Below are 14,260 nucleotides of genomic sequence, written 5' to 3' on the forward strand. Positions count from 1 at the left end.
TTTTCAAAACTTGTGAAGGAACCAAAGAACATCCTGAAGGCTCTATGTAGAACTTCAGCATTCCAGCATATTCTCCGATAAAACAACAACTCCAAAATCTGTTATCCAAGCATAAGGAAATAGAGACGTTTTACAGCTCTCACCTCACTAAAGGGTTTGTATCTGACAGAAGAGCTGTGAGAAAGATGGGAGGAGAAAGCACTTTATGGGACGACATCACCTTTCTTACAACAGTCACTCTTAAGACTTCAAAGTCCACCATTGCGGATAGTGAGCCCAATTCAGAGATGATTTAACAATGACTTTTACAACAGGGATTGTTACAACACTTGATCCAAAGAGAGCTCTTGATCAGTCACCCATTTAAGAAACAGTGCTGGGAGGGGGCAGATACTGAACTAGTTCCATGTCTGATTAATGGCCAGAGCTCCACCAGCAGATCAGAACACCCGCAAGCTGCCAGATGGCTGATTCATTCTTCCAGGCAGGAGACTCATGCTCATGTTGCTCCCTTTTCTTTGAGAGCAACAGAATAGGAAATTGCTCTGCAATTCTGTTTCCTCTTCTCTATTTTTAAAAATAAATAAATAAAAAAGCACATCCCTTGGCCATTCCTTTTATCTTTTCTAAAGACTTGCTTATAAGAGTTGGAACAAAAAGAGGAGGAAAAAAACCAACAGAATTAGTGCACTGGATTAATTCCAAGGAGAGGTGGTGACCTTGATCACCTGTATTAAATAAGCTACAGCCATATTTTTATCTGTCTTGCTGGGGACAGAGACAAAAAGCAGTCTTCCCAGTCCAATTTTCTTTCTCCAGTTTCTGAAACTGACTCAATCACTCCAGGGAAATCTGCTCTGAAACCTTTTGGAGATGAGCTATTACATAAGAAACTAAAATAAAGACCAAAAAATGGGTTACTTTCCCCTAACTCACAGGAGAGAGATTTCACATCAGTAGCTCCTTAGGCCTTCCCTGTTCTGTGAATAACTTCTTCCTTTTGTGGTTTACATAAATCACCCTTTTTGCTCCTGTTTTTCACCAGTCCTTTCCACCCCACTCAGCTCTGAATTTTCTTGGATTCCATTTCTGCCCAACGTGCTCCCAGACCCACAGAGGCGTGTGGAGTCACAGCTCATAGCTTTGTCACTTTTGACTTTGCTTCATTCTTGGTTCTAGAAATGAATTTAAACTCTAGCAAGGCATAAATGCCTTCCTGCCATTTCTTTCCTCAGCTGTCCGCCTGTGCCACTCGTTTGCCAGGGCCCTGCTCTCGTTCCCATATTTGAGGTTCTTGCAGCTAGTTCTCATTCTTTGAGATAATAACCCTGCAGCCACATTTTAAAGCTTTCATCATTAAACTGTGTAAAGGCAAGCTAAATATTGGGAGGAAATAATGAAAAGCCCTTTTCCTAGTTAAGAGGAGCTGCTTTCACTGCAGGCATGACTTCAGCCTTACAGATCTGACAGCAGTACCACTCCAGCCCTCCACTGAGCCAAGGGCAGGATCTACTCCTGTTCCCAAAGTAGGAGGCTCCAGGGGACAGAAGCAAAGCACCCACCCAAGCAAAGGGATCACGGGACAGGGAGTGCTTTGTGAGTCGGGCACCGTAGCAGCATTGGTGACAAAACCTGCAGAATGTGTACACGGGGAGGCAGGAGACAGACTGTCCGACAACAAAAAGATGGAGTGAGAAGCAGACGATGGCTGCCACGAGGCTAGGTGGGCCCAATGGCAGCAGCTAGCCCTGAGCAAAGAAGCAGCTTGAGTTAGGACAGCAAAAACTGTGCAGAGACCCCACAGCACTGTGAACACACAGGGCTGCTCTGCTCCCAGGAGCGTGCAGCACACAGCAGTTCTCAGCTGCTCAGCTTTGTAGAGCCATAGGCCTCTCTGAGATGATGACACGGAACCGGGCTTTACCTGAGAAGGGAAGGAAGGCAGCTGGCTTGTGGTTAGGTGAGTAGAACTGGGACAGAAGCATTGTTCTGCAGCTTAAACTCTGCCCAGAATCACAGAGCAAAACGATGATAAACAAGTGAAGTCAAACATATTTATCTTTAAATTGTCATCAGCAAGCTTTGAAGAAAATGATCCATCAAATAAACAAGTCAGCTCCCTCCTGTCTTTTCAGGCAAACAGCCATTCTGGACGTTGACAGTGGATCAGTTTATGTTGGTCTTTTCCCCACAAACTGCTGAGGCCAGAGCTTGGGGAGTGCTGCGGTGGGAGCATGTGCAATGGGGGTCGGTGCCTACAGGACAGATAAGGTTAAGGAACAGATTACTCCTTCGGATAAGCTTGCATGGTTTTCTGGGCTGACTTAGCAGACTCCCAAAGTTCTACCTGTATTTTGTCACCGTTTCCTTTCATTTAGTTTTCATCGTCAATCAGCTTCAAGGTTTCTTCCTGAAAGCCTGCTCTCCTCTCCTTCCCATCCGGTGTGGGGCTCAAGGGTGTTCTTGCTGCCTGAACTCTCTGACACAGCACAAGGTACAAGCAAAGCAAAGTGTGATCTGGTCACTGAGCTGTAATCGAGATTTTCTTTTAATGAAGCGAGGCATGACAAGTAGCAGGCAATGCAACAGTTCGTTCACGACATCTTGGCAGTTTGCACAGATGTTCAGAACCGTTAAGATAAAAATACTTTTTCAGAATGCAACTTCCTTTAGCAGGATTACAGAAGTACTGCAAGCCTCAACAGCAGCAGCTGAAGGGCTTCTCTCTCCACAGGGCCTGGGAACACTCAGCACTGAGGACAGCAGATCCCATCGGCTCTCCCATGTAACACTATCAGGGTCGGGAACTGGAAAAGGAGGTAAAGCCAGTCCTGGATTCAGAAACACAACTCTCTTATGCAAGAGTTCCAAGAGACTACCACAGCTTGACACCTACCTTTGAAAAGCCCATATTGAGAAGATAACTATTTGCTTTAAGTGATGAATCTCATCATGCTGTGCAAAAGTAAGTTATGCAATTAGTAATCATCCAAAGGCAGCTAAGTAGTTTTCATCTATCCTGCAGTACCACATACCTGCAACAAAGTTAATAGCATTTTCTTCCAAATTTTCTCAAGGATTTTGTTTAGCCAAGCAATTTATCGCTGGCAATGTACTGCCTTCTTCCCTGCCCCAGGAAAAAAGTGAGTTTTTGTGCTATGTCAGTCACAGAGCTGTTATTCTCCGAACCAACGTTTGTAATTTAACTGTAATGTTGACATCAGTATTGCTTAAATATGGAGTCCTGGTTAAAGAAATTGAGGATGAATTGCTGAAATTCAGTTTTAGTGTATAATCACAGGTCACTGGCCTCCTCACAGAGAGCCACATCACAGTTACGGCTCGGTAATTTCTCTACAGCAGCACCAGCACATCCCTTGAAACTGCCCAACAGTGGCTCACAGAGACAGAGGGTACTGTCAGCAACCCACAGCAGTGTGAAGGCACAGCTGAGGAGAGCTCTTCCTCATCAGATTTCCTAGCCACTCAGCAAAACTCAATCACACAGAACACAAAACTAAAAGGGGGTGAGGGCAGGTTGAGCATTAACTGATAGTTCAGTTCCACGAGGGCAATCTCACCAGACCAGTGGCGGTATGGAGAAGGCAGCCAGCACTCTTCTAAAGCAGGTCCTGCAGGTAAGGCCAGCACAGGAGACACAGTCCCACACGCTGCCCTGGCACACCCAGCCTTCCTGCTGGCAGGAGTTGATCTTGCACCGAGCGGAAGGTCAAAAAAGAACACTGTTCAACAACTTGCTCACTTACCTACCTCCACAGAAAAATGCTGCTAAAGCCAGACAGATCTCCATGTTCTTCACTCTGTGGCCTTTTAGGGTGGGCCTTGCACATGATGCACTACAACTCCCATGCTTTGAGAGGCAGGGCAGATTCTCTTCTGAGTAGTTACTCGATCTGATGGTCAGCAAATTGTATTCCATCTTGTACAATTTAATTCTAGTATACAACACTTCAGCTTGAAGTCTTCCACAAATGCAGTAATCAAGTGTTTGCATTAACATCTCACCCAAGTGATTTCATTTCTAATAGCCTATTATATTTCATTTTATTAATTTTAATAAAAATCAATATGAAAGCTGACTTTAAAAACCCACATCCTCAGTTAACAAAAACGCTTTGAAAGCTTCAAACTATTTGTCCTGTAGCTCCAGGCCACGCACACAGCTAACCAAAATATGCATTTGGGTATTCGTCGTGGTCAAAACTACTTATGCAATATTAAAAGTTTTAAAAAACAAAGCTGAATTCAAATAAAGTCCTCAGCAATCAATGACATTATTGTTATGCTATGGGCTGTGGATTAAACCCAAAACAAATTAAAAAAAAAAAAATTATGGAGGCTAAGCATCTGTGCATCTGTGCAGATACCAGCTACAGCAATCTGTAGGATAAATCAGGATGTATTTTGGGCTCCATATTTCAAGGCACTGAGAAGCTGCTAAAGGTATAACAAAAACTTTATTTTTTTCCTTATTTTGTTCTGGTATTCTTAAATGAGGTTGCAATTTCCATGGTTTTTTTTTTAAATAAAACATTCCAGAATATATTAAAAACTCTTGTAAATCTCCCACATAGCTAGAGCAGCAAATAGCTCTACTGTTGTCAGCAAAATGGAAATAAGACTCTATGTAGTAACCAGTAAAAGAAAGCGACCAAATATTGGTACCTGACTTTCCTCCACAGCTCTTAATTCCACACAGCTGCTAAAGAAACCAACTTCCAGGCATCTCTGTCTTGCTACCAGCTTTCCTTCCAAAGGCCCTGTGGTTCTGTTCCATTTATTTACATCCTTCATTTCTCTCTCTTTAAATACTCAGCTCAGTATCAGCGTCTGCTCCTTTAAGATACTGAAAATCAAAGCAATTAAAGGAAATCTTCCCAATTCAAGCTGTCAAAATTTGATGACTATGCTAATTATTTTCTTGCATTTAGTCTGAATAGGACTCTGATTGTAACGAAACAACCCTTAAACCTACAGAGCAGTTTTGTCATCTTGGCTAGCAGGCTCTTAACCTTTTCATGTTCCCAAATAATTCAAATTCAGTGCAGCACTACGGTGCTCTTTCATATCTGATTTTTAAAAATCCCAGATATACAGTATACCTTTTAGAAGCATGAAGAAGCTTTAAAGTGAAGCACTTTGTATTAATTTGCATAGAAACTGGATAATGTTTTTTCTTTCAGTTTTGAAGGTATTGTTTGTCACCTACTTCTATTATTTTCTCTTGAGGAGTTTACATAGTAGATTTACACCCCAAATCACCCCCCTGCTAGGATTTAGTTTTGTAACAGTTCTAAACAGAATTTGGTCAGCCTCTTCCCAAATACTTTTGTCTAGTCCACATGGCAAAAGTTGCAGGCTGTAAGCTAGATCCAGCTCATTCAGTCTCTCACGTGACTTAGATCAAGGTTAGGTAACAAACCATCTGCTTAAGCAAGGCAGCATAGCCTGCTTTGCACCAATAACTAAAATGCTATTTCAGGTGAGATATATTAGCTCCTGTGCCAACACTTTAGTTTCCCTTGAAAGTTAACGCAGGCCCTCCCTGTAAGTGAAAATGGGAGCTAGAGAAAGGCTGCCAGAACGGCCAACCCGCAGCAATCCTGAAAAAGCCCTGTATGCATGAGTTCTCAAACACCAAACTCTTCCAAATGACAGGGGGAAAAAAAAAAGCAAAAGCAAAACCTTTCTTACCAGAATGATATATTTATTTTTTCCCAGAAGAGGAACATAAATCCTAGTGCTGAGTTCTTTATGAAGTTTCTACTCAATTCCTCGGAACCAAATTCCAATTTATTACAAAAAGTAGCTAAATGTATATTAAAAAAAAAAGCAACAGATTTTAACACATGCAAATCAAATATTATTTCCTTTCAACCTAAAACATACTTCCCATCCTTACTAACACTCGTGTTAAATTAGGAACAGTAGAGTTACAAAAGAAAAAAGCAAGAGAATCCAACCTTCTTTTATTTCTTTTGCATGTAAGAATCAAACACACCACTCCGAGAACAACTGGATTGCACTTTATTTAAATAGACACAAAATTGCACTGGAACAATGTGTCAGTTCTGTGAAATCTCACATAATCATAGCAAATATCTAACAAAAAATAGAGACATTACATTTCTGTATATTGCATTTAAAACCTTCATCATGTGAAAAACTATATATTCTTTATAAAGTATCATTAATCAAATATATTACTCAGTGTGTAGGACCCAAGATAAAATTTCTGTATAAACAGAAACAAATTAGTATGCCCACATAAATAGGAAGTCACATAATTAGTGTTACTATAAGTCAGCTATTTTTTCTGCTAGTGTTTTAAGTGAGGATGATGCTAAACGTTAGAAAGGTGAGGCAAACGAACATTGAATGTCTCATAGGTATGGGGGAAGTTTTAAAATAAGATAGAAGTTTTAAAATAGATAATGAAGGGCACGAGGTATGCAGAATATCCTTCGTTTCTGTCGAGTTCACTTGTAAGGAATGACATTTGTATACAAGCTGAGAAAAGCAGAAGGCTAAAACCGGTTTTCTGAGGCCTATTTATACAGCAACAACAGAAATAGTGAACAGGGATACAGGAACTATTGATCACAACAGAAAAACTGGCCAAGTAGCAGTAACAATCTAACATCTTTCAGCAGCAGCTTTACACACTCTCTGAATCATGTCACAACCGAAGCCACAGAGCTAACATTTTCAATCACACGGCGTTTTTGAGATGCTAGAACCTGAGCTGATACACATCCGAATAAGAGTCAGAATTTCAAAAATGAGCATGTACAAGTTTTATAGAGGGCCTGATTTTTTAAACAACTCTATTTGCATAAACTTCAGCTATACAGAGTCTCTCCACAGTGAGACAAAGGAACGATGACATAAATAAAGCTCTGCATTGCTTAGACTTTGCCAAACCAGGTCTATGAAGTGAAGCTACCAGAAGTTATATACTTGCCTTTCAGTACTGGATTTGATGTAGAAAAACTGAATTAAGAAAAATTTTAAGAATATTTAGATACGTGTAGTTCGACAGCAGAAAAACTTAAATACAGCCAGGTGATTACATCCTAGGATTGTCTGCATTTTATGTCTGTAGGTGGCACATGAAATGAAGTTAAGAATGAGTGTTCTGATTAACTTCGTGATCAACATCAGTTACCATTTCCATCTTTCGTTAGTCACAGATATCCAGAGGCAGTTATGGTATTTTTAAAGCTTAGAGCAGTTTTAAAAGGGTCCATTAATTTCAAGGGTGTTGCTAACCTGTCAATCTAAGAAGAAAAGAGAAGAAAACCAACACCATTCAGAGCTAGTTCCTGTGTTGCTCATGTTTGTTTAGCCTGTTAATTATTATTTGAGACCAGTTACAGAGGCTTACAAGTGTAAACAAGAATGACAAGATAGATAGACGACATCCTTCAGTGCCAGTAAAGGCATCTAATTACTGACCTACACAATATCACACAGACAATCGTAGCTAGAAGACAGAACCTATAGCAAAGCTGCTCCTACTGATGTTATTTTGCTCTTCAGATTGGCAAGTTACAAGAATAAAAGAAAAAGATATTTTAGCTGATGTTTTTCAAACTAGAAACGCTAGATTAGTAGGGGATAAGATGCATAAAATGAGGTCCTTAATGTAGCATCCAATGAATCAGGAAGAATTTTAACCCCAGAAGATCTATTCGGACATCTGAATATTCAAAATAACAACATAAAAATTACCCTAAATTTATTTCCTCTGATGAGGCTGTTACCCTTGGTCCCACTAGAAGAGAAAATTAAGCAGGTCTATTTTTGATAAATGAGCGGAGCAAATGGTAATTAGTAGAAACACAGTCTATAAAAAGTAGATTTTTTTCTGCTATTTATATACTGTCTGATTTCTCAAACTTGTTGGTGGGAGAAAAAAACACAGCATCAGTGCTACTCAGTCAAAACACCCAGTTTCCTACACCATTTCCTGAAAGACTGTCCGTGTATTTAACTCCTGTATTCACAGAAGATTAGTACAAGAGTGAACACAAACAGATCTGAAAATACAATAACGGTTATTTTAAATCACAACTTCAAAGTAAAAGCACAAAAAGCAAGGAGAGCACTAAGGAGGCAGTGCTCTAAACAAAAATCTAGCAGCTTCTGACAGTCAACTCCTTTTTCAGGGTGTTGATTAAAGCTTTACTGTTTACATTATCTCCAAAGTGAGATGCACCATAAGTGTGTGCTAGACTGGGGAACACCCAACCTTCTGTTGTCACATTACACATGTTTAAAGAAATAAAGCAGGGAGCACTTACATCCACAGTACTGTACATTCCATTAATACATAAAAATTTTCTGTCTTTTGATAATATTTGTACAACACAGAGGACATTTATTAACTGCTTCAGCACATTCCTTACAAGCAACCAGGTGACCACAGGGAATGAGGACTACTGATATGTCTTTAGCCATACAGATTTTACAGAGCTTTTCTTCTTGTAAGCGTCTTAACTTCTCTTCAATACTGAGATCTAAGAAAAATAAACACACAGAAAGTAGTTAGCGTGCTTTCATAGTGCCTCATCTCATTTTTTCCCTCTCCACAGAAAGAGGAAGGATTTTCTTTCCATGCCATTTAAAAAGAAAAGAAAACAAAACAAAAACCCCACACAAGATGAGAAGCCAAACTAAAATGAAATCCTCAACTGTTTTTTCCCCACCTCCCAAACCAGCGCAGGGAATTCAGCTATCCAGATTGGTAAGATCTTGAAATATCTGTGGAATGTAGGACATGCATATTGTAATCAGGGGCCATTTTTTTCAGAGACTTCCCAGTGACAGCTTTCTCAAACCTTACACAGAAGGTGGAGGAAAGGTTCATCAATCCTGGTTAAGTAATTTGGGTTTTCTTTTCCTCAGCAAGTTTCCTCAGGTTAAAGAATGAGGATACCATCACTTCCCCCTCTGCTTCTGTTTATTAAAGTGCCTACACTTCAAAAGCTTAAAAAGCTGTCATACAGAAATAATTTGTTTTGCACTGTAGATTAGCTCTGTAATTTCTAGTAAGCCTCATTTCAAAATACACACTACAGAAGCCTTCTACAGCATGGGGAAAGTTCCCCGCAGTCAGTCACAAAAATAATGCCCATCTTCATTGCAAGTTCTTTCTCTGCATAACATCCATGAAAAATGTTATTAAAAGGAATGGGCCAGTGAGATCTCTGCCTATCATGCCAACCAGATGGGCTTTTCTCTCCCTATGAATTCATCCATATGGTTGTCTTTAAACTACAAATAAGCTCTGGATTCAGACAACTTGCTTCTGGTCAATCTGCAGAGTATACCACAATGGCTTTTCTGAGCGTGGCTTGCATGCCCAAGCATAGCTGCCCAAGCATAATTAAAAAGGAACGTTGTCCAGAAGTACATTTCCTTATTGGCCAAGAAGGAGAATGCTTCTATTCAGTGCTCTTAGTACTGGCACCAATTTTACACTTGAAACACTTTAGCAGTGAAGTATTTAATTTTTTGTACATTGAATCTTTGACAATAAATTGTGTTTATTTCACCACAGTCCCCACATCTACAATTATCCTTGTCATTGTCACAGTAATGTTGACTTTTTAGTTAACCTCAGAGGGCATTGGACTATTATTTCAATATTATACTATTTTGTGGTATTAATACTAAGTTTATTTTGTACATGACATTTACCTCATAATAACCTCAAGTATTTTTAACACCCCCCCCCTTGTTCAACTTCTTTGATGCCCCAAAATAATATATAGAGTTTGTAACTTCATATTAAGCAAGACTTGAGTCAGAGGGCAGAATGAATAGATAATGATAGGATATATTTCACAGACAAACAAGTTATTATGAAAGAACACACAAAGGTTTTACAGTTTACTAAGTTCACCTTGCTCAAGTGGGCTTTCTTTTGGTGGTTCTCCCTTTACATTTTCTTTCTGAGCACTTATTAAGTCTGCTACCAGATCCTCAACAGATGTATAGCTTTCTCCAGACATGTGCAACTTCTTTTCCATAATGCTCCTAATCTCAGACAAACTGAAACCCATGTGAATGGCATTCTGTACCAACTGATTCTGTAAGAGGTCATCTAAAACAATAGAACGAAAAAAAACCACCACAATTTAACAGAGATGAGACTGAATATGTGACAGTATTCATTATAGTTAAAACTCCTTTGCAGATCTTTAGCAAAAAGAACTACATTTCTGATTTGACAGTTCTGCTACTTTTAAGTACTGCATTGGAAAACTCGAGAGCGCTTCGATCCTTGCTGTCCCAGTCCCTCTTCATCTACTTATAGTATGGAAATCCTCCTAGATTTGCTATTCAAATCAACTACTTCAACATTTTTCAACATAATTCCTTGAATCACATCCTACGTAATTAACATCACAAATTCCAAAACTGAGCATTGACTGAAATCATCAGAAATCCCAAGGAACAGTAAACACAAAAGTATTTGCTAACTTCACATTTAGTTGTAATTCAGTTCAAAAAAACCATCCGCCTGATAACATGAACTTATGAAACCAAAACACAAGCACAATCATTTCAGAATTTCTGAAGTCTTTCCAGGGTAACACACAGCACTCATTTAGGACAACTGCTCTTCAGTCTGTGGGACTTCCTCCTCTCTCTTTTTCAACGTAATTGTTTGAAAAGGTTTTCCAGCAGTGTGTCCTATGTCCAACTTTCCTACTAACATGAACAACTAATTTCTTCCTTACCTCACATTACTGATCAAAGAGCAAAATTTTTAAACTATTTCCTCTCACAAACAAGCAATATATGAAAAGTTTTAAAAATAGGTCTTGTGCAAGCACTCTTATTAGCAAGAGCTTTCATTCCACGCCATGCTGCAGCACGACTGCCTGCCTATTGTTCCTTTAAGCATCTTGTCTTTTCCATATTCATTAGAAACATTATTCCAGCAGAAGACATTCCTGCACATAAGTTAAGCTTTCTCAGCTTCCTTATCATTTTGCAGTTTAACTCTTCCCACCTCATGAAAAGCAGCAACAATCATTTCGTTTCAGTATCCTGCAGTGTTTGTCCTGTACCACTACTAATTCAATGCAGCTGTTTTCACAGTTCACAAATCTCCCTCACAATATTTATCCATTGATGATTAGAGATATCCCATGAGAAACAAAATTCACTGTGCAGTTGTTTAGAAGGAACCAAGCAGTAGAAGAATATCATCCAACAATTTGCTTGCTGTTTTTGAAAAATATAATAGAGTTAACTTAGAAATTAACAATTTGCTTTTATTATTATTATTGTTTTTAATAGATACCTTTAGGAAGTATTGTAACTTCAGCAGCTTCCATCTAAAAAATAAATAAAAAGATGACAAAATTACAATTCTGGAATGAGTACAAGGAAACCTTTACAGTTACAAGACACAAAATAGCTATTTGATCTCAGTTATTTTATTGAGTAAAACTACTATAGTTTGAGCGGATTTGTCCTGCTCTGAACATTGGCAAAGGGCTCCATACTTTGTTATGGCATTCACATTTCTTTAAGCTTTCACTTCAACACTTTTTTGCTGCAATAAGATGTACATGGTTCTTGGTTCCCAGCCTACAAGGATTGGCATTTCAGTACAGAATATAAAACATCTATAAGCCACCCAACCTGGCATTCATTACCTAAGTGGGGACAACGGTATAATCTATGAAGCTCAAATAGCAGAATCAAAACATGCTTCCATGTTTTTTACTTTCTGCCAAGAAAAGAAACAGCAGGAAGACTAAAAGTCATGCAGATGATCAGAAGATTGATTTCATATGAAAATTATGTTGAGATTGTTTTCTACTTTAGTAAAATGATATTTTATTAATAAGTAAGACACTTACTGTTGAATCCCTACATCCATCTCTTAAGTGAACATTATTTATAAATTCTAGTCCCTTTTCCTCTCTCAAGAACTTGCACCTATAAACAAAAATATTTAGTTATCATATAACTACATAAGCAGCAAACAGAAGTTGATAATGTAACTTCATAAAGGTTTGATACAATTCCTACATCATATAGAATGCTTGCTTCCCAAATCTCAGCATCAGTAATATCACCTAAGTGTTTCTAAAAAGTTCTTCATTGCTTCAGCAGTACTTTTGTGTTGCAGTTTTGGTGAAACAGAAAGCTAAACACCCGTTGGCCATGCCACCTTATGTTACAGGTTTATAAAAGGAAAAAATTCCAGTGAATAATGAATAACTAACACCATGTCAAAACACTGGCTCTTTTAGTAGTTTGTAATCACAGAAAAGCAGCCACTGGTAATGCAAATGCCTTGTGTTTTCTTTCTTTACTTTCCAACCAGTCCAAGCTACTGGGCAGTAGCTGGGGCAGATTTTATTTATTTATACAAGCAAGGCATACAGACCTTTGTTCACTGCTGGTGAAAATGCACACCTAATGGTGGTGGCTATGCTGAAAAATGTTTTGTAGCTGAGAATGTGCTCTATCAGACAGTGCAATTGTGCTTTTTGCATCTGTTGTAGTTTCCCTGTAAATAAATGAGACATGACTTTTGGAATCATCTATGTAGTATATTGTGAGACTCTGAAACACTGACACCGATGTGGATGTGCAAACCAAAAAAAACTCCACTGTCATAAATAGTAACAACATCAAAGTCACAGTCAGCCCTCTAAAATCCTTATTGGTAGGCTCTGTCATAAAAACAAAATACTAGGAAGATGACTCAGATGTGCACATCCCTGTTCATTGCAGGGGAGTTAGCCTAGATGACCCTTAAAGGCCCCTTCCAACTCTAAGGACTCCATGCTTCTGTGATGTGCAGACACAAAGAATACCTTACCCAGGAAACCACTTGGCGTGTTGATCCCACGGGTCTTCATTTTCCTTCCACTCTTGCAATCCTCCACCGCAGTGGAAGCACACAACGTGATCGCCATTACCTTAGGAAACACCCAGGTTACACACTTTTAGTAGGTGTGACAGTGAGTTCTCAGCTAAAACATTACTACAGAAAACAAACATTTACATTACTTACTAGAAATTGTAATTGGGAAAGACTCCGTTTTAAAGAGTACAATAAATATGATCTGAAACAAATATTCAGGACAAAAATTGACCTTAAAGTCACATTAAATAAAGTCACATATAATATTTCATAATTCTAATTTAGCAAGCAATTAAACAGATAAAAAGCAAATGCTAAGAAGAGTCTATTATCAGATAGCACATTCCACTGATAAACAAGTGACTACCACAAAAAATTTATTTGGAAAGTAATTGACTCAACTTTATCTGTCCTCATGAACAGAGTTCTGCTTTCTATTTAAGTAACAGTTAAGCAAGAATGGAAATCACTAACAGGAATTTAATTCTAGAGGCTGTTCTTTGCTCCTCCATTTCACCATTAAAATTAATGGGTTCTATACAGCAGCATAACTGATGGCAATTTCTGAAGAAACAGCATTCTTCAGCACTAGCACTGTGCCTGCTGCCATCAAAGACTGCACCAGGAACTGTTCAGACTTATGCTGATTGAAATGAGAGGAGGTTGGGCTACTTTTGTTTTTCTTTCCACCAAAACTAACTCCTCCTCAGCTTACCAGAAATGCAGAAGCCACTTTAAAAGCCATTTGGTCTGATAAACTGCCTTTTTAGTTCACCTCCACAGTACAGATCTCTTTTGGCCAAGCTAAATTATTTACTGTTAGGAATCCAAGATGGAACTAATAAAGCAATTCTACTGAGTACAAATATTGCCTGTGTTCCACTTATGTAAGAATATATCAAGAGTTTTATTTATGGCCATGAGTAAAACAAGTGGTATCAGATTAAAGAGCTCTTCTGGGAGCTACTAAGGGAGAAGCCAATTAAGATGAGAGCAAGACATTATCCTGGATAATCTCCTTTTCTTTGTGACCTAATAATAGCATAACTTCACAAGGCATCTCTCAGTAAAGAATTTCAAAGAGCTTTATCTGCACCATGCATTGAATAAGGAATTATTTGCCTTCTCCAGATTGAAAAAAGCAATGCACAAAGATGCAAGAGCCTTAACTAAATGATATGCTGTATTTCTAAGAGTCCAATCTCTTCCAGTAGAGTCCTTGTCTTCATAAAGCTTTTACAGTAGGTAATAATGACACTTGCTTTTTTTTGGTTGTCTGGATGCCTTGATAATGTAAACACATTATTAAACAATTAAATAATAATTATATATATAATT

General features: G+C 38.6%; 1 protein-coding gene across 7 annotated transcripts in view; it reads right to left on the bottom strand.

The window, feature by feature from the left end:
* Positions 1 to 6,025: 6,025 nt before the first annotated feature.
* XIAP (X-linked inhibitor of apoptosis) overlaps positions 6,026 to 14,260 on the bottom strand; it is a 20,405-nt gene continuing 12,170 nt past the window's right edge. For 5 of the 7 annotated variants that reach the window (XM_010715402.3, XM_031554698.1, XM_031554697.1 and 2 more), the window contains 5 exons: positions 12,878 to 12,977; positions 11,907 to 11,985; positions 11,342 to 11,375; positions 9,932 to 10,132; positions 6,026 to 8,543 (listed from right to left, as the gene is read on the bottom strand). In XM_010715402.3, coding sequence (XP_010713704.1) covers positions 8,350 to 8,543; positions 9,932 to 10,132; positions 11,342 to 11,375; positions 11,907 to 11,985; positions 12,878 to 12,977 — 608 coding nt within the window. In that variant the 3' untranslated portion in view covers positions 6,026 to 8,349. The remainder of the gene's footprint in view (positions 8,544 to 9,931; positions 10,133 to 11,341; positions 11,376 to 11,906; positions 11,986 to 12,877; positions 12,978 to 14,260) is intronic. The other 2 variants (XM_010715400.3, XR_002117759.2) reach the window with 2 other exon arrangements.

Source organism: Meleagris gallopavo, chromosome 9 (genome assembly GCF_000146605.3).
Source record: "Meleagris gallopavo isolate NT-WF06-2002-E0010 breed Aviagen turkey brand Nicholas breeding stock chromosome 9, Turkey_5.1, whole genome shotgun sequence".
NCBI classification, from domain to species: Eukaryota; Metazoa; Chordata; class Aves; order Galliformes; family Phasianidae; genus Meleagris; species Meleagris gallopavo.